General features: G+C 44.6%; 1 protein-coding gene across 24 annotated transcripts in view; it reads left to right on the plus strand.

Moving 5' to 3' along the window:
* The window catches only part of LOC143770030 (calcium/calmodulin-dependent protein kinase type II subunit gamma), a 283,897-nt gene that overhangs the window by 140,267 nt on the left and 119,959 nt on the right, over positions 1-23,671 (plus strand). For all 24 annotated transcript variants that reach the window (XM_077259214.1, XM_077259217.1, XM_077259215.1 and 21 more), the window contains exon 3: positions 8,006-8,065. In XM_077259214.1, the coding sequence (XP_077115329.1) occupies positions 8,006-8,065 (60 nt within the window). The remainder of the gene's footprint in view (positions 1-8,005; positions 8,066-23,671) is intronic.

Raw genomic sequence — 23,671 nt, forward strand, 5'->3', positions numbered from 1 at the left:
GAAAATATGAAGAATAGTGTTAAAAATAAAGATCCATGTGTCCGCCGCCCCCCCACCCCCTGTGCGCCCCCCCGCTGGTCAGAAAATACTTACCCGCTCCCTCGCTCCTTCCTGGTCTGGCCGCGCCTCCTACTGTATGCGGTCACGTGGGGCCGATCATTTACAATCATGAATAGTCGGCTTCGCCCCTATGGGAGGTGGAGCCACATATTCATGACTGTAAATGATCGGGCCCACGTGACCACGTGACACATGGATCTTTATTTTAAACACTATTCTTCATATTTTCTCTACAGCAAACGTTGCTGCAGGGAAGATATGAATCGCAGCTTCAGCACCATGCAGAGTGGGTACCACACGCTCCGTGTGGTACCCACTCGCCATACGGGCGGCACACGTGTGTACCGGATCCGTTTTTTTTTTAAAAAAATAGACGGATTATGCCTGAAGGCAAAAAACTGATGTATGAAACTAGCCTAACATCTTCACTTTTGTACCAGAATACAAATCCACAAATTGTATAATTTCCAGGCTATAACGCCACTTCAGCATTTTTTTTATTTATTGCACACTGGAGTGGTGCTACTATTGTAAGTTCCCTGGGCTTGGTCTCCTACTTATCCAACGGTTTCTGCTCTTATCGCCGCTGCTTCCGTCGGTCTCCGGCATTTGTGAGACCTGTCGGATCGCTGCAGTGTTTGCTGGAGCTAGCCTGAAGTCACTTTTCAATGGAAGCTTATGAGATTTTTCATAGACTTGCATTACTTCTGACTTGAAGCCAGTCAGTAGTTGCAGTCACAAGATGTGTGGGACCGGAGTGGTGTCGGGATGAGATGAAGACGGTGGGTGGTGAGTATACTATTAGGTGCAGGGATCTGATGTTAATGGCACCATTCCAGCGCTGCAATAAAAAAACAACCCGCTGGAGTGGTGCTTTAAAAAAAAAAAAAAAAAAAGCCTTGATTTTTTTTTCCTGATTGCCGACTTTCAGTGTCAAGGCCTTTGCTCCTTAGATGGGACCATCCCTCCATAGCCTTCAGTCACTCTGTGACTAGACTGCTCAATCAGGAGCGTCTTACTCCAGCACAGCCCTGTTGTTCACGCCGCTCTTGATGAATGGGCCCCTGTATGTTTGGCACCACATTGGTAAGTTAGAATATTGCATCGGATGATATAATGAAGTAGCCGTGGTCTGCGTTTTCTGCATGATATCACCTGCATGATATCACCGCAGTACATGGCTGCCAGTGCCAGCCCTACTTTCTCTCATTCTCAATCAAGTGGTGATAAATGAAGCTGTAAGCGATGAAATCACTGTAATCAATATCCTCTTGGATCCTGCTGCAGCCAGAATATGTGCTTACACAGGGCTCTGGTCTTCCTGTGAAATCCAATCCCTTCATATTATGTTTTCTATCTGTTTCTAAATATCTGCTATTTTCAGACACGCTGCACGTTCCCGATATTCTGATGGAAATTACGCTAATATTTAATATTGCTCTTATAGGTTTCCAGCTCCTGAACTTGTTAGAGCACACAACACATAGTACGGTTCTATAGAAAACCAGATTGCAAACTATGAAACTTCCCGTCCTGATGGCCTCGGCCTAAGGCTACTTTCACACTAGTCCGTCGGTATGGGCCGTCGCAAACCGTCGGCCCAACGGACAGTGTGTTAATTTAGCACAACGTGGGCAGCGGACGCAGTTTTACAACGCATCCGCTGCCCATTGTGAGGTCCGGGGAGGAGGGGGCGGAGTTTCGGCCGTGCATGCGCAGTCGAAAATTGCGGACTCGACGCACAAAAAACGTTACACGGAACAGTTTTTTGTGCCGACGGTCCGCCAAAACACGACGCATCCGTCGCACGACGGATGCGACATGTCGCAATCTGTCGCAATGCGTCGCTAATGAAAGTCTATGGAGAAAAAACGCATCCTGCGGGCAACTTTGCAGGATGCGTTTTTTTCTCCAAAACGACGCATTGTGACGGACAGCAAACGACGCTAGTGTGAAAGTAGCCTAAGGCGCATGCACAGTATACTGCAGAGCGGATCTGGCACTGACATAACGGCCTTTACTACAAGATGTAAATTCTGTACTACTTCTGAATGTAGCGTTTAATATTTTACCCCGGTGCCTCTCCATTCCTGAGATGTAGCGCCTCTTCCCTGTATGTAAATCTTGTCTTGTTAAGCAAGTGGGTGTGGGCTTTTGAGTGCCACGCCCACTTGGAAAACAAAACTAGATTTAAATAAAAGAAAATAGGAGGTTGCACTTAATCCAAAACATGGCATCTGGATAAGCTTGCAACAGTTTTTTCCACGTATGCATATAGAACGTTATTTTGGTTCGGTGGTAGCCTGGTAGTCATGCTGTGCTTGTGCTACAGAGATATAGCCGCCATGTATTGGTTGTACTTTGCAGGCATTTTATATCAATGCAAAAGAGGGGAGAAGCCAGCACTGCTTATGGTCAGAAGACAATACATAAAGTTCACATGCATATATTGATTTCTAACTGTATTTCAAAATGAGACATTTAGCAAACAATTGATCAATTCCTTGAGTCACCCCGCCACGTCACGGCATTCTCATAATGGGGCTGTCCTACTCTACGTGTTTTATATTCGCTGTGCCATAAAGGCAATAAATGTATTAAATGCAAGCTGTACCTGAAGCATTTCTGAATCACTCCCATGGCACCAGTGAGGGCAAGCGCAGATAAAGGCCGATCAGGTCCAGACATAGACCTGACCACCACTGTTGCCGTGCGCTCTGGGTCATGCACGCCATTCTTTGTTTTCATTGTGATTGATCTAGGCTGCTGTACACACATACAGCAGCCTTGCCCTGCCCCAGGCTGTTTGATTTGTGCACCTGTGCCTGGGCCTGTCTCTTTATCTGTGGTGCTGGTCAGGTAGTGTGGAGGTCAGATCTGAAATGTCTATGTTTGGACCTGGTCGACCTTTATCTACGCGTAGCCTTTCTGGCGCCATGGGAGTGATTCTGAAACGCTACAGGTACAGTTTGCATTCAATATGGTCCCGCTTTTAATACATTTAGGATGTCGTAATGGAACAGCGAATATAAAAAACGTAAAGTGGGATAATGTGGTCTTGCTTCTAACACATTTAGGAGGCCATAATGGCACAGCGAATATAAAAATCGCAGAGTAGGACTGCCCCATTATGAGAATGCCTTGACGTGGCGGGGTGGCTCAAAGAATTGATCAATTGTTTGCTAAATGTCTCATTTTGATATATAGTTAGTAATTAATATGTGCACTTTTGTATTGTGTTCTGACCACAAGCAGCGCTGGCTTCTCCCCTTTTATTTAGGCATTTTATATACATTTTCTACAACTGTATTATATATTGTAATCTGCAGAAAGTTAATGCTAAAACGCTGTGAAATATGATGTCTTGTGCCACTTCCCTTGTGGTTACAGTATTGTAAAACTGTAGTTACATAGGATTTTCTTTTTGGACAAGCTCTTTTTGTTAGAGGGGTCCCTGACACAGGTTTTATTGCTGTAGCCCCCTGGAGTTATCACTTGTGGTCTGTTGGTGAAGCTAGCATTAGGGTACCGTCACACAGTACCATTTTCATCGCTACGACGGCACGATCCGTGACGTCGCAGCGTCGTACAATTATCACTCCAGCGTCGTAGACTGCGGTCACACTTTGCAATCACGGCGCTGGAGCGATGCCGAAGTCCCCGGGTAACCAGGGTAAACATCGGGTAACTAAGCGCAGGGCCGCGCTTAGTAACCCGATGTTTACCCTGGTTACCAGCGTAAACGTAAAAAAAACAAACAGTACATACTTACATTCCGGTGTCTGTCCCCCGGCGCTGTGCTTCTCTGCACTGTGTAAGCGCCATAGCCGGAAAGCAGAGCGGTGACGTCAGACGTCACCGCTGTGCTCGCTTTCCGGCTGGCTGGCGCTCACAGTGCAGAGAAGCTGAACGCCGGGGGACAGACACCGGAATGTGAGTATGTACTGTTTGTTTTTTTTACGTTTACGCTGGTAACCAGGGTAAACATCGGGTTACTAAGCGCGGCCCTGCGCTTAGTTACCCGATGTTTACCCTGGTTACAAGCGAACACATCGCTGGATCGCTGTCACACACAACGATCCAGCGATGTCAGCGGGTGATCAAGCGACGAAAGAAAGTTCCATACGATCTGCTACGACGTACGATTCTCAGCAGGATCCCTGATCGCTGCTGCGTGTCAGACACTGCGATATCGTAACGATATCGCTAGAGTGTCACGAATCGTACCGTCGTAGCGATCAAAATGGCACTGTGTGACGGTACCCTAAAGCGTGCAGCACAACCACAGCCCGTATATGTAATTCATGGGCATGCGAGGTCCTTCAGGGTGGGGGAACCTTTTGTAGCAGTCCTTTGCTAATGGGTAACAGACCTAAGCAGGGAAGACCAATTAAGCCACTAAAAGTCCCATAAGAGTCATTTAAAAAATGGACTCCAAATTGGACAACTTTATTTTTTAAAAGGGACATTTGAGTTCTCTGGTCTCTATATAAATACTTGCATTCTAGAGCATCTTTTCTTAGAACTCTGCATTGTGTTGACCCTCTGCTATTCATCTTAGAAATGTCTGAATAAATTGACATGTGGGTGTCACCAGTTGGGGGTGTGTCCATGCACAGTCTGACACTGGCCAATTAGAGCTGACCAAGGCAGACTCTTTGGGGGCACACCTTTTGATAAGAGGAATGGTAACACCCACTTGTCAAATTGGTACTTTTTATGGTGGACTGGCAAAGTAGCGCGCCTTGTAGATTGTATTAAAAATATATACGCTCCATATATACGCTCCAGACTTGTTATACTATGGGGAGTGAGTATTTCCTAAAACAGGCATGTTGTGAGGATGAACAGGTCCTCTCGAAGTTCCTTAAGAAATGATCTGAAGCTGCCATCTTTGGCCTGGGTCCTACAAGAGCGCGCTTTAGGTGGAGATATTTGCCCAATTATTGGATGCCCCTGAGCTGTGGCCTCATCGTTACCGAAGCGGTCAGAGTCCCGTCCTCATGCCAGTGTGGCCGTGTAGGTGACGTTTCTCTAATGTCTTCCAGTTTAGCTGATCTTCACACATAATTGTTGGTAACAAGTGATAGAATAGCGTATCTGTTCCTCCAGGAATTTGCCATGGCAGCACACGGGGAGATTGCTGGACATGAGACTGAGACATGACACCAGCGTTATATGACTCTTAAATGTCGTTTCACGCCCTGCTCAGAAAATGTGTGGACAACCTTTTAGGCTCGGGCTGGTGTGTTGCTATACCGAGTACGGGGCAGCCTGTTTGGTTGCCATGGTGACGCAGTAGTGTTAGCCCTGCTGTTCTGACCTTGGATAGTGTCAGTACAGCTCCTTTTACACTTAGTGTGTGACCGAGCGCCTGCTTTGTCCCTTACGTGGTGCCCACTAGTTTCCAAACAAGGATGGCAAAGGGAGAGACGTATTTGTGTTCCTAAGATTGTATCTGTCTCCATGTCTTTACAATTGATCGTGTATTATTAGGCTAAGTTCACACTGGGCGTTTTTGCTGTGTTTTTTAATGCAAATTTTCAGCTGTTTTTTACAGTACCAGCAAAGCCTATGAGACTTCAGAAATCTCATGCACACACATTGGGGTTTTTTGTCATCAGTATTTTGTGCTATGTATGGTTTTATGGACAACGCCTAGTGTGAACTTACCCTTTCTTGTAGCATTACCCCAGCCACTTCATGCTGTACTTTTACTTTGCTTAAGTTTTGAAACTTTTCAAACACTTAGTCCCATGTATACGATTTCGTTATGTCTAAGGCTTCTTTTACACTTACCGGGTTTTTTGCGGGGCCGTATTTCCGCAATTTTCACAGTCTGCCGCAATAACTGACCACAAAAAACTTGCAGATTGCCGTTTTTCGAGTTTCCAATACTATGGAAAAAGTATTGGAGGAAAAAAAAAAACCCCCGTTCTGCAAAACCGGAAGTCGCGGTGCACCGCAAAAACAAGCTTCCGTTGTTTTTGCGGCTCCATTGATTTTGAATGGGGGCTGTGTCCGTAAGCCGTGAAAAAGATCGAGCAGGCTCGATATTTTTTCACGGCCGTAAATACGGCCCTCACGGCCATATGGCGTACAGCGCTCCATGGAATTATTGCAAAACCACGATAAGTGTAAAAGAAACCTAATGCACGTGTGCTTATTGCATTTATTTATTTTAATTAATAAACTCATGAAAAACCTCATAAAAAACACCATGCCTAGATAACTGTTTCTAGAAAAAATGCCAAAGACCCCCAAAATGCACTGTGTGAAACAAATTTACAGGGAAAAACATAAAAAATAAATAAAACAAATGAAAATAGCTTAACATTGTAGTAGGCCAAATGCTCATTGACCGCTACTTCACCCACCCAATATGTTGCATGTTTGTTTTTAAGGGACTGATAAACTGCTGTCAAAAACCTCTTATTTTGGGCAATACATGGGGTTAGTCCATGCAATCTTTATTTTTTTTTTCTTGGCCTCTGGGAACAGCCAGGGTGCCCCCATACATGGCTTATGTAGAGATCCTGCTGATTGCAGTATTGGACTCCATTCACCAGAGCTGTATTTGATAAGTTATACTTTGTTGGCTTTGCGTTTTGTAAACATATTTTCCAAAATGAACAAAAATATCACCATCTGCTTTATTTATGAAAAAAGCCCAATAGAAAAGGCTCCCCATCTGGTCACAGTGTTCAGCTGGTAGCATCTACTGCCGGTATCTGGTCTGGTTGGTCGGATGGGCCGATGTTGGCCGGATGATTGACGGCTCAGGGTTAGTAAGTGGTAGATGTTGGACGGTGAATGCGTTACTAATTATGCTTTTTAGCCTTCTTTCCTCCGAGCCTAGTTTGTTATGCCCCATTTGCGCCCATAAAGCATTATCAGTTTATACAGAAGTTAATCATTACTCCGATGAATGGCTTGTAAAGCGCTGTACCATAGAGCGAAACACAGGTAACCCTCTGCACATGGCTTCATATACATGATTCAACGGAGCGTAACCTTTCATCAGATCAGTAATTTCCTTTGTAACACGTTAATGAAGACTTTTGTTATGTATAAACGTATTTATCCTACACTTCAGCGGCAAATCACATTTCATTCCGGATGGCGCAGTTAGAACAGCAGTAGGTTCATTGTGCCCTTTCTCTAAGCTGCCTGGTACTTAATTGTAGCTTGTAGCTGCTGGGATTGAAAAGATTATTCCTAGCAATTTTCTATGTTCACTAAACTCTTACACTTAACAAACCTATACTTTTGAGCAGTGAAATGAATACAAATTACACAATTTATTTTTCTTATTTGGCATTCTTTTACATGTAGTTGCTTGTCCTTTATTGTTGCTGGTTCTGTGCTACAGTAAGAAGATAAATTGTTAAAGCAGTGCTCTAGAAATAGTTTTATTTTTGCCTACATAGTGCAGCATAGTCTATTAATAATAATGTTTAGGCTCTTTTAGTTGATGTGCCATGTCTAGGTTATCTGCCACCTTGGCTCCGTCTTCCCCTAGGAAATGGTTTTCTTCATGCAGCTTATATTTCCAGCTCTTTTGGGAACCGAATCTCATGATGCTTCAGAGTTTCCAGTGTATCATGTACTGTCATGCAGCTTCATCCAATCTCCGCTTGTAATAAGTTTCTCCCTGTCAGATCTTAAAAGCAGGATGAGGAGGAAAGCAAGCTGACGCTGCATCTTATTGTATATATTGGAGACTCTGCGCACCCCCCCCCACAGATAAATCTGATTAGCGCTCACCAAAAGATATTTTGGGGGTATTCAGTGGATAATGCATAAATATCCCCAAGTTCGGAATACCCTGTTAAACTTGCTACCAGATTATATTATATTTTAAATTACATAAGAAAGAATAAAATATAAAAATATTATTTTTACATGAATGAGTGACCAAACCTCTGTTTCTTTCTTTGCTTAGACCACCAGAAGCTGGAGCGTGAAGCCCGTATTTGCCGACTTCTAAAACATCCCAATATTGGTAAGTTATAATCTTTTAATTTTTTGCAAGTTTGAAAAGACCTATAAGTCCATAAAGTGCAATGTATACCCCAAAATGTTGATTCAGAGGAAGGCAGCTGCTAATTGCTCGGGACTAGTGGAAAAATTCCATCTCGGCTTCACATTTGGCAATCAGACAATTGCCCTTGATCGGCATGTCATCACACAAGCTAATACCATAATTTGTAATCTATAATATAACGCTGGGAGCGTCACTCTGTCCGAAGCCTTTATAGACTGCGCAAGCGCCGGCGCAGTCTGGACCCCACAGAGTGACGCTCCCAGGAGATCGCGGTATGCGTAAGCGCTGAACGCACACCGCGATCTCCAACGGAGAAGCGGGGACGAGCCAGGAGGGTGAGTATGCAATACTTACCTGTCCCGTTCCACCAACGCGATTCCGGGCCTTGAATGTCCTCCTGCTCCCGGAATCGGCGCCTGCGCAGTCCGCGCTTTCCGGCGCCATTTTCTTGAAGAACACACTGCATGTCTTCAAGAAAATGGCGCCAGAAAGCGCGGACGCCTGTGACGTTCAGTTCAGAGGGCGCGATGACGCGCTTAATGCGCGCCGCCCTCTGACTGAACAGTCACATCCAGAGGGACCCGGAAGACGGAGCGGTGGAACGGGGGACAGGTAAATATAGCAAGTGCCGGGGGCCTGAGCTAGCGGCGACTCCGGCACCTGACCCCCACAGCGCGCCGGTGTCCCCGCCTGCTCAGGCCCCCAGCACAGCCGCCCACACTCTCAGCACCGCCACGCACAGCCGCCCGCACTCACCACCGCCACGCACAGCCGCCCGCACTCACCACCGCCACGCACAGCCGCCCGCACTCACCACCGCCACGCACAGCCGCCCGCACTCACCACCGCCACGCACAGCCGCCCGCACTCACCACCGCCACGCACAGCCGCCCGCACTCACCACCGCCACGCACAGCCGCCCGCACTCAGCACAGCCGCCCGCACTCGGCACAGCCGCCCGCACTCGGCACAGCCGCCCGCACTCGGCACAGCCGCCCGCACTCGGCACAGCCGCCCGCACTCGGCACAGCCGCCCGCACTCGGCACAGCCGCCCGCACTCGGCACAGCCGCCCGCACTCGGCACAGCCGCCCGCACTCGGCACAGCCGCCCGCACTCGGCACAGCCGCCCGCACTCGGCACAGCCGCCCGCACTCGGCACAGCCGCCCGCACTCGGCACAGCCGCCCGCACTCGGCACAGCCGCCCGCACTCGGCACAGCCGCCCGCACTCGGCACAGCCGCCCGCACTCGGCACAGCCGCCCGCACTCAGCACAGCCGCCCGCACTCAGCACAGCCGCCCGCACTCAGCACAGCCGCCCGCACTCAGCACAGCCGCCCGCACTCAGCACAGCCGCACTCGGGCAGTAGAGCCGGAGAGAGAAAGATGGGAGCAACATATGGCAGAATGGAAACAGGAACAGGCAGAAAGGGTGCAGCACATAACAACAGAATGGGGGCACAGGATGGGAGCAGCACATGACAGAATGGGGGCACAGGATGGGAGCAGCACATGACAGAATGGGGGCACAGGATGGGAGCAGCACATGACAGAATGGGGGCGTAGGATGGGAGCACATGACAGGATGGGCCGCAGGATGGGAGCAGCACATGATAGAATGGGGGCACAGGATGGGAGCAGCACATGACAGAATGGGGGCACACACATGACAGGATGGGGATGCAGGATGGAGCAGCACATGACAGGATGGGGGCGCAGGATGGGAGCACATGGCAGGATGGGGATGCAGGATGGAGCAGCACATGACAGGATGGGAGAGCAAGATGAGAGCAGCACATACCAGGATGGAGGCCATATACCAATATAAATGCTCGCCACCCGGGTGTAGAACGGGTTCAATAGCTAGTATTATATATCAGGAAAGACATCCAGGCCTTCCTTGCAGGTTTGCAGTAAATGAACCATTACAACATCCTGTGACGGGGACTTCGCTATCTTTTATCATCTTTATGCCTGCATTTATTTCTTCCATCGCTGCATACAAGCTGTGGGTAATGTGAATGACGAGTCGGGCTGCTGGTTGACAAGCGTGTGACGTGTGATGAAGAGGACGGATATTCTAATAAATTGAATGTGTTCCATCAGCTGCCGTATTGATTTGCCAGCTTGGAATACAGCCAGAGCTTTTCTGAAAACCATAATAGATTTTTAATTAAATGTATGGGATAGTAAAAACGCAGAAGTTGTATAATTTATGCACCAGAGACTCCTGTCAGAGGGGGATATGACATATTACTCTGTAGCTACAGCATCTCCCATTGCTGTATAAGATCTAGTAGGCATTTATATACCAGGAACAAAAACATTAAGAATCGCCGGAATCTCTGAAAATGAAGTTACATCAGATTAGGTGGTTCTCCCTAAATTGGGGGAATCTTTTTTTTTTTTTTTTTTTTTTTTTTTTTAATAAATATCACTTTAATAAAAATGTGCTCTGTTCACATTTAGGTTGTGACTTGCTTTTAAACGGAATTGGTCAGCAAGTTTTTGTAATGGAATGTGAGAGCAGAACGTTGTTGGGGCAGAGAGCCTGATTCGAGTGATGTTTCTCTTCCTGGACTGTTTGGCGCAGTTTTCTTTGCTGTAGATGTGGCAGAGGTTAGACTTCTCAGCTGTGCATAACCCCACCCACACTCCTGATTGGCAGCTTCCTGTGTACACTGTACTTGCAGCAAACTGCCAATCAGTGGTGGGGGCGGGGTTACACAGTTTAACTGGACTGCCGTGCACGTGAGACCTAGTCCTCTAGTCATAATCTCCTGCTGATAAAACACTGATTGCATTGAAACTATAACACAGAGCCTAGTAAATGACACATCCATGTAACCAGGCTCTCTTTCCTTATATCGTGCTGCCCTCAGATTAAATAGCAATAACCTGCTGACCGTTTCTCTTTCAACAGTAGGCACTGTACTTGGACAGTCTCAACGGTCTTATTTTGGGGTCTGTTTGGTTTCGCCCAGATAATTGTCCTTATGCCAGAAAATCATCACCTGCTCTCCAACCCGAGGCTCCACCAGAGATGTGAGCACAGTCCCAATAGAACAATTTCACATTGTCATCTTTAGCTGTCGATGGCTAAATTTTTCAGCGGATTTTAGGAAAACATAGTCACAGCGTAGTTCTGTGGTGATATTGGATTGAAGCGTATATGCTTGCGTAACCTGGTAGATTTGCCTTTTAGGACGTGGGAAAGCAGGGCCCCCTCTTGTCACTTAGTATTCCCAGGAAGAAATATAGCGGAATAGACGTCTTAGTTTGGCAGGAGGTGTAATTTTCCTGTTGTTGGTGGTACAGAAATAATATTCCTCTACTAGTGGTAAGCACAGACACAGCGTTGTATAACGGCAGAATACACACTGCACCAGTAGGCGCTCCAGCCTTATCTGTACGGCAGGCTGCTCCGGTGGGGAGCGGACGGCGCGCACTGGCAGAGCATGAGCTAAGGCTTGAAATGGCCTGAATTTGTTTGTACATTCGGCGATGAAATATGGATCATCTGGTAGGGACAGAAGGCATGTGGTATGCTAGCTTTGGCATGCCATTTTTCAATCCTGTCCACGAGGGTGGGTAATATTTGTGGGATGCTAATGCTTTCTGCCAAAATGTTTTCTATTGGCTTTCATGCTGATGGCTTGGATCGCAGACTCAGACGAGACAAGATGCTGTTATATTATGAGTTTATCTTGCTGAGCGTTGGCAACACTCTCAGAATGCTTTTAATCCCTTTAGGGATGACGCAGAGCTGGTTTCACAGGAAGACGGGGCCCTTCAAGTTCCATTTATTTAATGCACCCAGAGTTTTATTGGTTAGTGTAGGGAGATGAATGGGAAGAATAGTTGGCTGGATAGAACAAGCTGTCCTGGGCTTCATGGTAGATTAAAAATAAGGGACACTACACGGTATGTACATATAGAAAGCCAGGAATTGTGCTCAGAAATAATCCAGCCCAGGAAGCATGGCTTTAATATGTAACCAGATGAGCGCAGCATCAGAAGCTTTTACTGGATAACTCTACTACATGTATTTAAAGAAGCATTCCGAATTGTTTTTTTAGTAGCTAAATGTGTGTAATGTAGTGTAAGTGTGTTTATATACTCACCGATCGCTGTTTTCTGCCGTTTCAAGCGCAGCTCTGGTGCTCTTCTCACTCACATACTTCTATGCCGAATCTCCAGATCACATTGCGCTCAGTGTCTTTGGGGCGTCAGAACTCTGTAGACTTACACTGGGAAGGAGACTTTCAAGTGACGCACAGACCCCAGTGTGATCTGGAGGATCGGAATAGAAGTCTCGAGAGTGAGAAGAGCACGAAACCGAGCCTGCGATTGCAGACAGTTAGGTTTTTCTGTCAATTGCTGCAGTTTCTCAAAATACAGTTTTAGAAGCCAAACAGGGGCTACAGGGAGACGCAGGAGTATTCCATATGTACCTAGGGAGAGACCTGTCAATCAACTATAGCTGGGTGGGAAGACACCAGCCTGGGGCTGCAGCAGATTGGTCTGGTCTCTCCTTATAGTCCCCTACTGGATCTTCTAACTTTCGCATTTAAGAGGAACACATACCTGGCAAAAGTGCAGCCAGGCTCAGAGTCATGCTGCCCGTGGTTAAAGCAGCATGAATATAATGACAGGTTGGGTCTCTTTAAAAGATTTGTGGAACTTCTTAAGAAAAAAGTATCTGGTCAGTTGGCATAGCTGATCTGACCGCTGATGCTCTTTGGTTACATATGACGCTCCCATTTTTTGGTTTCTGTCATTACGGGACATGGTTCATAGCCTCCTCCTTCATGTTCCAGACTTGGAATGGCTGCTCTTTGAGCACTTGAGGAGTATGTGAACAAGGGAGGAACCTAAGTGTTTATCACATCAAATTTTATAGAAATTCTTATATGCTGCCTTCTGGATGTTTTTCCTACTACAGTTATGGCCAAAAGTTTTTACAAAGTTTGCTGCTTCCGTTTTTTTTTTTTCTTTTTCAGTCTAATTTAAAGGTTGTCAAGATCAATTTCTCTGAAACATCCAGGTCCAATTTGGTGATGTGCAATGCTTTTTTCAGCATGATGGAGACCATGTCACTAGGCAAAAGTAATAACTAAGTGGCTCTGTAAACAAATCCTTTACATTTTGGGTCCTTGGCCAGAAAACTCTCCAGATCTTAAACGCATTGAGAACCTGTGGTCAAGCCACAAAAACACAGAAATCGTGATCACCTCCAATCACTGATTAGACAACAATGGGTTGTCATCACTCAGGATTTGGCACAGAATCTGATGTCCAGCTACCAGGTTGAAGGGGAAAAGTCTTGAAAAATAAGGGTGAACACTGTAAATATTGAGTCTTTGCAGAAACTTGATGCATTTCTTAATAAACGTTTAAAAATACTGAAGCAGCAAATTTTGAGACAGCCAAAATTTGTCACTCTCAAAACGTGTGGCCACGACTGTATATGCTACATTAAGGATCCATATCTTCTCACTAAGCACCAAAAAAAGACCCTTAAGTGCGGACCAAAAAGAAATTTCAAGTTTTTTACTTTACTTGCTGTCAGCAATGGTGTGCTCACTTGGTGATTGCACAATTTGCCTACCATAATAAGATAGGACTCACCATTCAAGTTTATGGGTCAGTGGAAAACATTGGACTGCACTCTGACGACATCCAAGCGTGGCCTGATTTTCACTGACAGACTGGAGAAATCAGACTCTGATCAAAGTGTGACTGGTATAGTCGGACCGTATTTCTCGGATGGAGATAATACAGTGGTCCTGCCCGTAGCATAATTTGTCAGTGCTGAGGCCACTAATTGGCTGCAGCTGTCACTGGTATGTTATATCATGGCTGGCAACTGAAAAACAAATATTGTTGGATGATGGCTGGATCGTCTGCACTGGATGTTTATTGTTAATTTAGAAAAAAGTCTTTTTGCAGACAAGTGCACATTCATGAGTGAATGGTATGACTGCCATGCCTGTGTCAGAGCGCTTTTATAAGAAGCTATGCACCTATGTCTGTAGACGATTATCTGGACATGGTTGCAAACTCTGCATGTAAATCATTCTGTGCCAGCGAGCAGGGAGGTGCGAAATTGAAAGCAAATATGGCATCCACTACAGCCCCCACAAGAGTAGTTTCCCAACTCGCTTTATCTGCAAACTTGCTTTAATGGGAACTACGATTGTTAACCAGCTTTCCTAGAAACCAGTATAACTAAGAAATGGATGAATATTTAATAACTTTACCGCAATAGAGGCTTGTGGATTAACTGCATGCTGCTTACACTCCATCAGATGTGATACTTGCAACACATTTAGGGTATGTGCACAGGTAGAATGGTCCTCTGTGGATTTTTCCGCAGTGGATTTGATAAATCTGTAGGGCAAAAACGCTGCATTTTTGCTGCAGATTTATTGCGGATTTACCGTTTGTTTTTTTTTTGCGGATTTCACTGCTGTTTTACACCTGCTGTTTTCTATTGGAGCAGGTGTAAAACCGCTGCGGAATCCGCAGAAAGAAGTGTCATGCTGTTTTTTCCGCAAGGAAACCTCTGAGCAGATTTTTGTAGACCCCAAAGTAACAACTTCCCAGTAAAGTACCTGCAAGAATCATTGCTTCCATACATTTATCTTACAAATCCAGGTCTCCTTTGCCTTGTAATCCGGTGGTGAATTCTTATATCTACGAGCTCACACAAGCAGCTCTCCAGCTTCCCTCGCCTTTTTCTCCTCCCAGTACCTGCCTTCTAGCAGTGATTGACAGATCACTCTTCCCTGTAATCTGTTTATTAACATCACATGCAAGCGCTGTCCTTCTGGGGTTGGCACATGTGCAGAAACATCCTCATGACATTGCGGGGTCCGGACTATACATCTGCTCATGCGCCTCCCTGGAATTTATGGCGCCTGCCCGAGATGTCAGTCTCTACAGCCTGCTTCCCTGCCTGAGGCTAACTTCACAATAGCGTATCTGTGCGCAGCGTATGCCTGCGTACAGATCCGCATAGTTCCGCATGCCTCTTGCATACCTATATTTAACATTGTGTACGCAGGGACATGCGTTGGCATCCAGTTTGTATGCGGATGCGTCCGCATGTGTTGTTTTGCGGTGCCCGCCGAACGCAACATGTCCCATTTTTTGTGAGTGCATCAAAACAACACATTGCTGTTTATGGGAACGCATTCGTATGCAAGGACATGCGTACGCATGTGTTCGATGCGCATGCGTACTTCAGACTGAGCATATCCAGGAACTGATTGAGACATGCCCACGCATACGCATAAACAACGCAGGCAAAAACGCATGCATGCAGTTTTCTTTTTTGCGTCATGCGTAAGATTATGCAGATAAAAAATGCAGCATAAGCATGCGGTTAAATGCGTTTACGCATGCAGATGATACGCTACGCACAGATACGCTAATGTGAACTTAGCCTGAGATCTTGTGTATGCTCCATCATTCCTGGGGTCGCTGCATGTGCAAATGGATAGCCCGTCTCTCCGCCACATCATCAGGATGTTACTGCACATGCACCGCCCCTGGGAATGACCTCGCGAGATGTAGGCTGGGGGAGCAGGTCACAAGGAAGAGTGACCTGTCAATCACCGGCAGGAGACCTGCGCTCGGAGGAGAAAGAGGCTGGAGAGGTGTAAGTGCAGACCAAGCCCTTACAATTACAGGCTCAGTTGCACAAGGATTCTCCTGTGGATTACAAGACCAAGGAGACATGGACTTGTAATATAAAGGTATTGAAGTGATCACCATTACAGGTACTATCACTTTTGGGCTGAAAAACCTGCAGACAGGTTCCCTTAAATAGCATGGTGTTGGTTAATTGTAATATGGAACATGCCAGGGATTGCCATCATTACTAAAGAAACCTTTTTATTTTACTTGTCTGCATCCTCCACATACGTGGAGCATGTTGATTGGCTCAGACAGCTATCAGAATGATACCTACATATTTTTTGCACTCCGCTGTCAAAACAGTTATTACGATGTCACATTAATGCTCTGTGCAATAGACAGCTTAATTCCCATTCTGGAGTAAAACACATGCCTTTGTCTTGGGCTCTGTATGTCAGTGTAATTACTTGAAACAGTCTCCATATTTCCTGATTCCTTCACATAGAGGATTGTCCTTCTGCAATATTTAAGCTGGTTTTGGTGTATCACATCGTTCATGAGACATTCTATTTATTGCATATAATGTTACACTTCTGGATCTTTAATGGAAGGAGAAGCACTCCTTCCATCAAACTTGTTATCCTCAATATACATCAGTCATCATATTATATAGCATTGTGTACTTACAATTGCTCATTTTGCCTTTCTACCAGCTAATTATTATTTTTTCATTAGGTATAGGACATCATGTTATTAAAAACTGACTAGCTAAATCATTCTAAGCTCCTTGTAGGAACAGGAGGTCAATTTTTCCTATATGACTCATGAGTCACTGCAGAGGGCAATGGCCGGGGTGAGGAGCGGAGTAGCTGGGTCAGGGGTTGAAGAGAGAGAGTAATGATTTCTGCAGGGACAGGAAACTTTGTGTTTCTATGTAGAACAGAGAAGAGAGAAGAATTAGCTGGGTAGAAAGGCAAAATGAGCAATTATAAGAACACAGTGCTCTATAATATGATAAGTGCAATATATTAAGGGGATGAAAACTTTGATGGGAGGAGGAGTGTGAATGGAATGTATCAAATGAAAATGTCCTATTTTTTGCATCAGGTATTTTATGATGTATTTTTAAACATTGTTGATAATGTCTTTTTCAAAACTTAAATAATGGAAACATTTCAGAAATATTGTAATTTTCACACTGGCCACTTGCTCTAATACTAGATTCCTACTTTCTGTTCCTTGCTGCAGACTTTTCGTCATTCACATAATCAGTAGAGGGAGGATTACAATGAAAGGTAGCACCTCTATATACAATAGACAACGCCGGACTCTAATTCACAAAAGATGACATCAGAGCTCACCACCGCGCCTGAGCCTACACAGTGACACTTGTTCAGCTCGTAACATAAGCAAAAACAAATCATGAAACTTATACTCTCATAAATAGGGTCAGAGGCAGTCTATTGCTTCTTATGCGGTTGCTAACAATAACAGGGAAAATTAGCTTGATATTAGACCAAGTGGCCAGGGTGAAAATTGCAAGTCTATTTTAAATATTTAAAGAAAAAAAAAAACAACAGTTTATAAAAAATACTAATTGCCGTAATTTTGTAAGGGCTCATTACATTTCCCTGATAATTTTTGCCAGAGCTGTATATATGAATCTAAGAGGCCACCACATCAAAACCCCGTCATGGGCAGCCCAATCTCCAGACCTGAACCCCATTGAAAACCTCTGCAATGTAATCAAGAGAATGATGGATAATCACAAGCCATCAAACAAAGAAGAACTGCTTACATGTTTGCGCCAGAAGCAGTGTGAAAGACTGGTGGAAAGCATGCCAAGACGCATGAAAGCTGTGATTAAAAATCACCATTTTGCAATGGTCTCTTAATTTTTGCCAGAGCTGTATATATGCACACAAAAATCAATAAGCATGTATTGTAAATGGCCGAGAGCATATTCAGAAATCTGGTATTGCTCTCCCAATATCAAAACAAGTCTATAGGAGCATCACTCCCAATAGGACATATTATATACTAGCGAAAAGAGGGAGCATAGACACTAAAATAAAAATCACAAAATTTTATTAATGAAGTGCAGAAAAAAACATACAAAAAAATAAATAAATTATAAATACATGACAGAATACATAAAAGATTCCAACATGTAAACAAGAGGAGAACCAACCAGTACACTAAGGGGTAGGACACGTATCCAGTGTATGACCTGGGTAAGTATTATTAGTCCACAAAGGTAATATGTACTCCCATCATGGGAGAAAGATCTATACAGGACCAACGCCTTATGTCACCTAGTACATCATTATATCCCAGTATGTATATACCGCCAAGGCGATAAAGACTTACCCATAATGGATCAGGATACGTGTGTGGCCTAAGAGCTGTATATAGTGGAATGATTGTCATGTCCTTCTATAAGATGGTCTGTCTCCCCACCACACTGATTCCATGCTGCTTCTTCATTTCCTTTCCACATTTGAATGTATCACCCACAGGGACATCTTCACATGAGGGTGTCATTATATTGTGAGGATGAAGAGGAGGATTGGCTATGTATGTAAAATCGAAGATACATTTATTTGGCCACTAATTTCTTTCTCAGCCAGAGACCGGGCTGTCTGTGGTCAGCCATTCCATTGGAAATAAAAACAGCGAGAGTGTACTTTTAGCTTTTTCTAATGCACCCACTCAGCGGGAAAACTTCATTACAGGCTGTGGCAAGAGTTAAGCTGTCCTGGACTCTTATATGAAATGTAGTGCAGTGTAACTTGCGGAATCCTACCATTGTGTAATGTAGTCACCTTAAGAAGTCATTGTTGTAAATGAAAAGATTTGTCATAAGACTTGAGGTTCCCAAGTTTGTTTTTATTCCTAAATTTTCTTGGTTTCTTGGCATCCTGTTCTTTGAATAATCGAACTATGTTTTAAATTCTTTTAGTTTAAAATATTCATTTAAAATCATTCAAATAAATGATTTCCTAAAACAGTATTTACACACACATATATTTTCAGGTACAGGACTTAAAGGGAATCTGTCGTCAGTTGCTCAAAAAAATTTAGGTAACTATCTTGTAAAAATCCCCGAGCTCCCCTGATTTTTGCACTCTTCCATTTTGCTCTGCGTTACTCCATTGCAGAGATACTCACTTTTGTTTCTTCTGTAGCACAGCATGTGAAATATCTGCTTTGTAATCCAAGTGGGTGTTTCTTCAGAGCCTTCTCTGGGGGTGTGCGTGGTCACCCCTCCTTCCTACACGTTGCCATTCACATCTCATCAGCATCTGAGACTGATCTACTGCTAGTTCACCTATCGAGTGATGATTGGCAGTGACAGAGAGGTGAAAAGACTCTAAAGAAATGCCTAGTTGGACGACAAAGCAGAGATATCACATATTGCACTCCAGAAGAAACAAATATCAAATATCTCTGCAATGGAGTGACGCAGCGCAAAACAGAGAAGAACAACAGAATCCTGGTAGAGCAGGGATTTTTGCAAGGTAATTAACTCAATTTGTCTGAGCAAGTGACAGGTCATCTTTAATGTCTTTGGCCTAGAATTGATTCTTGTCTTGCACATTGTGTCTGAATAGCAATTTGATATGATGGGATGACATTCAAGTTAATGATGCGGACTAAGAAAAATGGCAATCTTTTAATTACATCATATCGTGTAGTCTGAAAAAGGAACGATGGCTTGTGTGCCCTATTCTCCATGTGTCTCATACTCTCTGTGATGTCGGACACTGCACACTTTCCTTATGGTGCGCGATTGCTCAGAGCTTTTGGCAGTAAACACAGACAAGGGTAATGCTTGTGTATTTCACAATTAGACCTCAGCTGAGATGAATGCTTTTTTTTTTATTGGAGTGGAATATAACAAATCTAAGTTGGAGACTGCATGTTTGATCTTTACGTAGATTTGTATTTTTCTTTTCAAAGCAGCTTTCATTATCAAAGGGCGATTTCATCTAATTAAGCTAGGGAGCACTTTGCAGATAAAGAAAGTTTATGGAGTGAGTATCATGCTATTAAAATACTATCATAAAGTACTTAAAAACAAGACATGAAATGTTACATGTTAGGTTTCCATATAAATATGACTTCAGCCTCATTGTGTATATTTTATTGCAAACCTCCGGCTTTCAGTCAGAGGCACGGCTTCAGTCACCGCTCAGTACATTGTCAGTGGTGGCTTTAATTACGCCCAGGCACATTGACTGATAGCCAGCTCTGAACTAAGTCCCAGCATAGATGGCTGTTACTCACTGTAAAGACGGGATCACGAGAAACTCGCACGAGTCTTGCATCTCAATACGCAGCACTGCCGCCGGCACTCGGGAGCGGAGCGTGCGGCTGCATGTATTACTATGCAGCTGAGCGCTCCGGTCCGAGTGCTGGCGGCAGTGCCAGGTATTGAGATGCGAGACTCGTGCGAATTTCTCACAAGTGTGATCCCGGCCTAAGGGTACATTCAGACTGCTATATAAAACAGACTGAGATTGGAACGCAATGCTCTGGCTGGCCGGCTGGTCTTCTGTCCTGAGCGAGACCGCTTCATATATTTCTATGCGTCTGACCTGCCGTCAGTCCAAGCATTCCGTTCCGATCTCTGATTTATACGGCTGTCTGAATGCACCCTAACGTTGCATTCTTACAGCCGCTGCTCCCTATGTACTAAGCTATGACTGAAGCTGCGCCAGTATGCTATGACTGAAAGCTGGAGGCTCACGGGAGGAATGAAGTTAATTTCCTTATGGCAGCCAAACTTTCAGTGTGAGGGCTAGGCAGCCTTAAAACTCTATAAACCTGCAGATTAACCCCATATCTGCAGTTAATTGCATTTGGGAACATGACAGGATCCATGTAAGTAGACCTAACTCATCTGACAATCCGCCTTCAAGAGATGTAAGGGGTGAAATTAGGACCATTGACAACCTACTGAGAGGGTCCCTAGTAATCCTGAAAACAGGTTTCTGGTTCCCAAGTACAGAGCTCTGCAGAATGGAGCAGAGGAACCCATGCTCGGCCAGTGCTCCATTCATTGTCTGATTGCTCTTGGGAACAGAAGAAAACTTTTTTCCTTATGGGAGATTAAGGTAGTTTGTACCAAAATGGGTGAATAAAGCCTTGAAGGTTAGCCACACTTGTCTTTACTTGCAAAATGTAATATTACAGGGTGTGGTTACTCGATCATTGCAGATTATATGTTGATCCAGGGGTTTATTGTGATTGCCATAGTAGGCGTTGGAAAGGATTTTTTTTCCCCTAATATTGGGCACATCCACCCTGTATAGGGCTTCTCCTTCATCTGGAGCACCACAGTAGGATATTGGGCTGAGCCTGTTTCCAGGTAACTGCACGAGAGGTGCACTGTGCTCCTTCATCTTTTCCCCACTCTTCCACGTCATTCTCTAAACAATGATGTATTCTACCGTCGGCCACACTATGGATCTTTCTCTACCCATCTGTGACGTTCGATAATTCACTGAACTGAGGATACTCTGTACATGGATGATACGCTGGCTATGCGTACACACATCATTTCTATTAGTGGACAGCATTGAGTAGGTTTAGTAAAGTGCTAGTCTTCTCTCCTTTCTGGAATAAACCATCTATAATACCATTAGCTCAGACACTGTCTCTATTCTGCTGTCTCTTAGGTGACATTCATAGGCTATATTAACCAGTGTTAGTCAGCAACAGCTGTAACGCTATGGGATTATTTTATTAAAGTCCGTAGAGAAAAATTACATTAGGAATGTCATGGGTTTTATTTTGCCCTTCAATTCTAATCTGTACTTTTAGATCGTAAACATGACAACATTTGTACATTTTTTACGTACGTTTGTTCTTGAGCCCGTGGAGCTCTTGCACATCTTTGTGTAATGCTAAGTTCACACTGGGCAATTTTTGCTGCATTTTTGCTTCTTTTTTATGCTAGTTTTCAGCTGTGTTTTACATTACCAGCTATATCTGAGATTTCAGAAATCACTTGCACACATTGTTTTTTTTGTCATCAGTATTTTGTTCTTTGCATGTGTTTTTTTTTTTTTTGGACATAGAGCATTTTACTTCTTGCAGCGTTTTTTTTCAGCGTTTTTCAATGTGTAGTTACAAAAAATGCACCAAAAACACAGGTATCGTTTTTTCCAGCATGTTTTGTGCCAAAACCTCATTCTTTGGAATAGGACTTTTTTTTTCTAATACTAAACTTTATCAGCATGCACAAGAGAATCCAGCATGCCAAAAATGCTGTGAAAAACGCACGAAAAACCAAGGAAAACATACTTTTTTTTCTGCAGCTTCTTTCCTGCTAAGAGATCAGGTTTTGCTGCAGAAAGAAACGCAGAGAGAACGCCCAGTGTGAACTTAGCCTAAGTATTGGTTGTACCTTGTGTTCCAACTCGCTACAGCTTCATGCCATTCAGGCAGATAGGACTGAACTGTTAGGGTATGGCTCCACGGTCCGGAGGGGCAGCGGTATCGCCGCAGCGGCGAAGCCGCTCGGCGCTAAGCCCCGCCCCCTTTCTGGGACGCGATGGTGCCGGATGTGTACAGTACACATCCGGGATCATCGCCCCCCTCGCCATAGGGCCCTGTGATATGCCTTGCGGGGACGCTGCGTCCCCGCAAGGTGTACGGACATGCTGCGATCTGAAAAGACGCGCAGCATGTCCGGAGTCGCAGGGCCGCCGCGTGCGGGTTTCCACGCATAGTGGAGACGGGATTTCATAAAATCCCCTCCACTATGCAGGAACATCTGGACGCTGCTTGTTTGACGCTGCAGCGTCAAACAAGCAGCGTTTACTTACCGTGGAAACATACCCTTAGACAAATATTGCCGCTACTAAAAGTTCACCCGTGAATCAATAAATGAGCTGCAACTCGCAATAGAGCTCTGTCTTCTAGTAAACTGATGTTGGGGCGTCTAACAGTCAGACCCAAACAGATTAATTATTATTGCATTATTTAACTGGGAATTGGTCCTCAGGTTTTTGCTAGCTGTTCTGATAGCACCATTTGGAGAGATGGAAACCCTGACTCCAGTTATGTGTTACTTACTGGGCTGTTTAATGTAGTTTTGACATAATCACTGTTTTATCAGCAGGAGATTATCACTGGAGGACTAATAAATCTGCTACCATGTAATCCAACTACACACCTACTACTGATGAGCAGTTTTCTGCCTATGCACAGTGTACACAGAAAGCTGACAATCAGGGAAGAGGGTGGAGTTAAATAGAGCTCAATTTGGACAACTAGTAGCTCTACGTCAGATAAAGCATTGACTTTATTAAAAATGCGCTGCCCAGTAGACAATACATTGCTGGAATCTGGATCTGTATACCTACATCATGCTGCTCATGCTGGCCCCACCGTGAAGCAATGAGGAGGCACGTAGTTTGATCAGTTATTCTCTTGTCAATCTGCAACTCCCAGTATGTCCTTAACAATGGAGATGCTGGGAGCTGTTGTTACCTGCCGTCATCAGACTGTGGACAATACAGGAACCCCAGCACTGATGTGAGACAGGAAATATCACAAATAATCATTTACCTCCATGCCTTATAGACGACAAGCTCTCCTGCTCGCGGTGCCGTCAGACAGGTCCTGCGAGTTCACAACCAATGAACTCACTTCACCTTTCTGACGTCAATGCGAGCACTGTGCGAAAAATATAATATATATTATTATATAATATTCTATATACATATTGAAAAAACCAACAAAAAACCCTCCTGCAGGCAGTCGCCGGCCGTGGCACCTGCGCTGCAGCCCAATCGCATGTGTTTATATAGTTATTATGTTTGACGTTATCTTGATATTTAAAAAAAAAATCCATTTGAAAATGGCGCCCGTCGTGCCTGTGCAGTAGCAGCTATCAGTGTATATAGA

The sequence above is a fragment of the Ranitomeya variabilis genome, chromosome 4, assembly GCF_051348905.1.
Source record: "Ranitomeya variabilis isolate aRanVar5 chromosome 4, aRanVar5.hap1, whole genome shotgun sequence".
NCBI classification, from domain to species: domain Eukaryota; kingdom Metazoa; phylum Chordata; class Amphibia; order Anura; family Dendrobatidae; genus Ranitomeya; species Ranitomeya variabilis.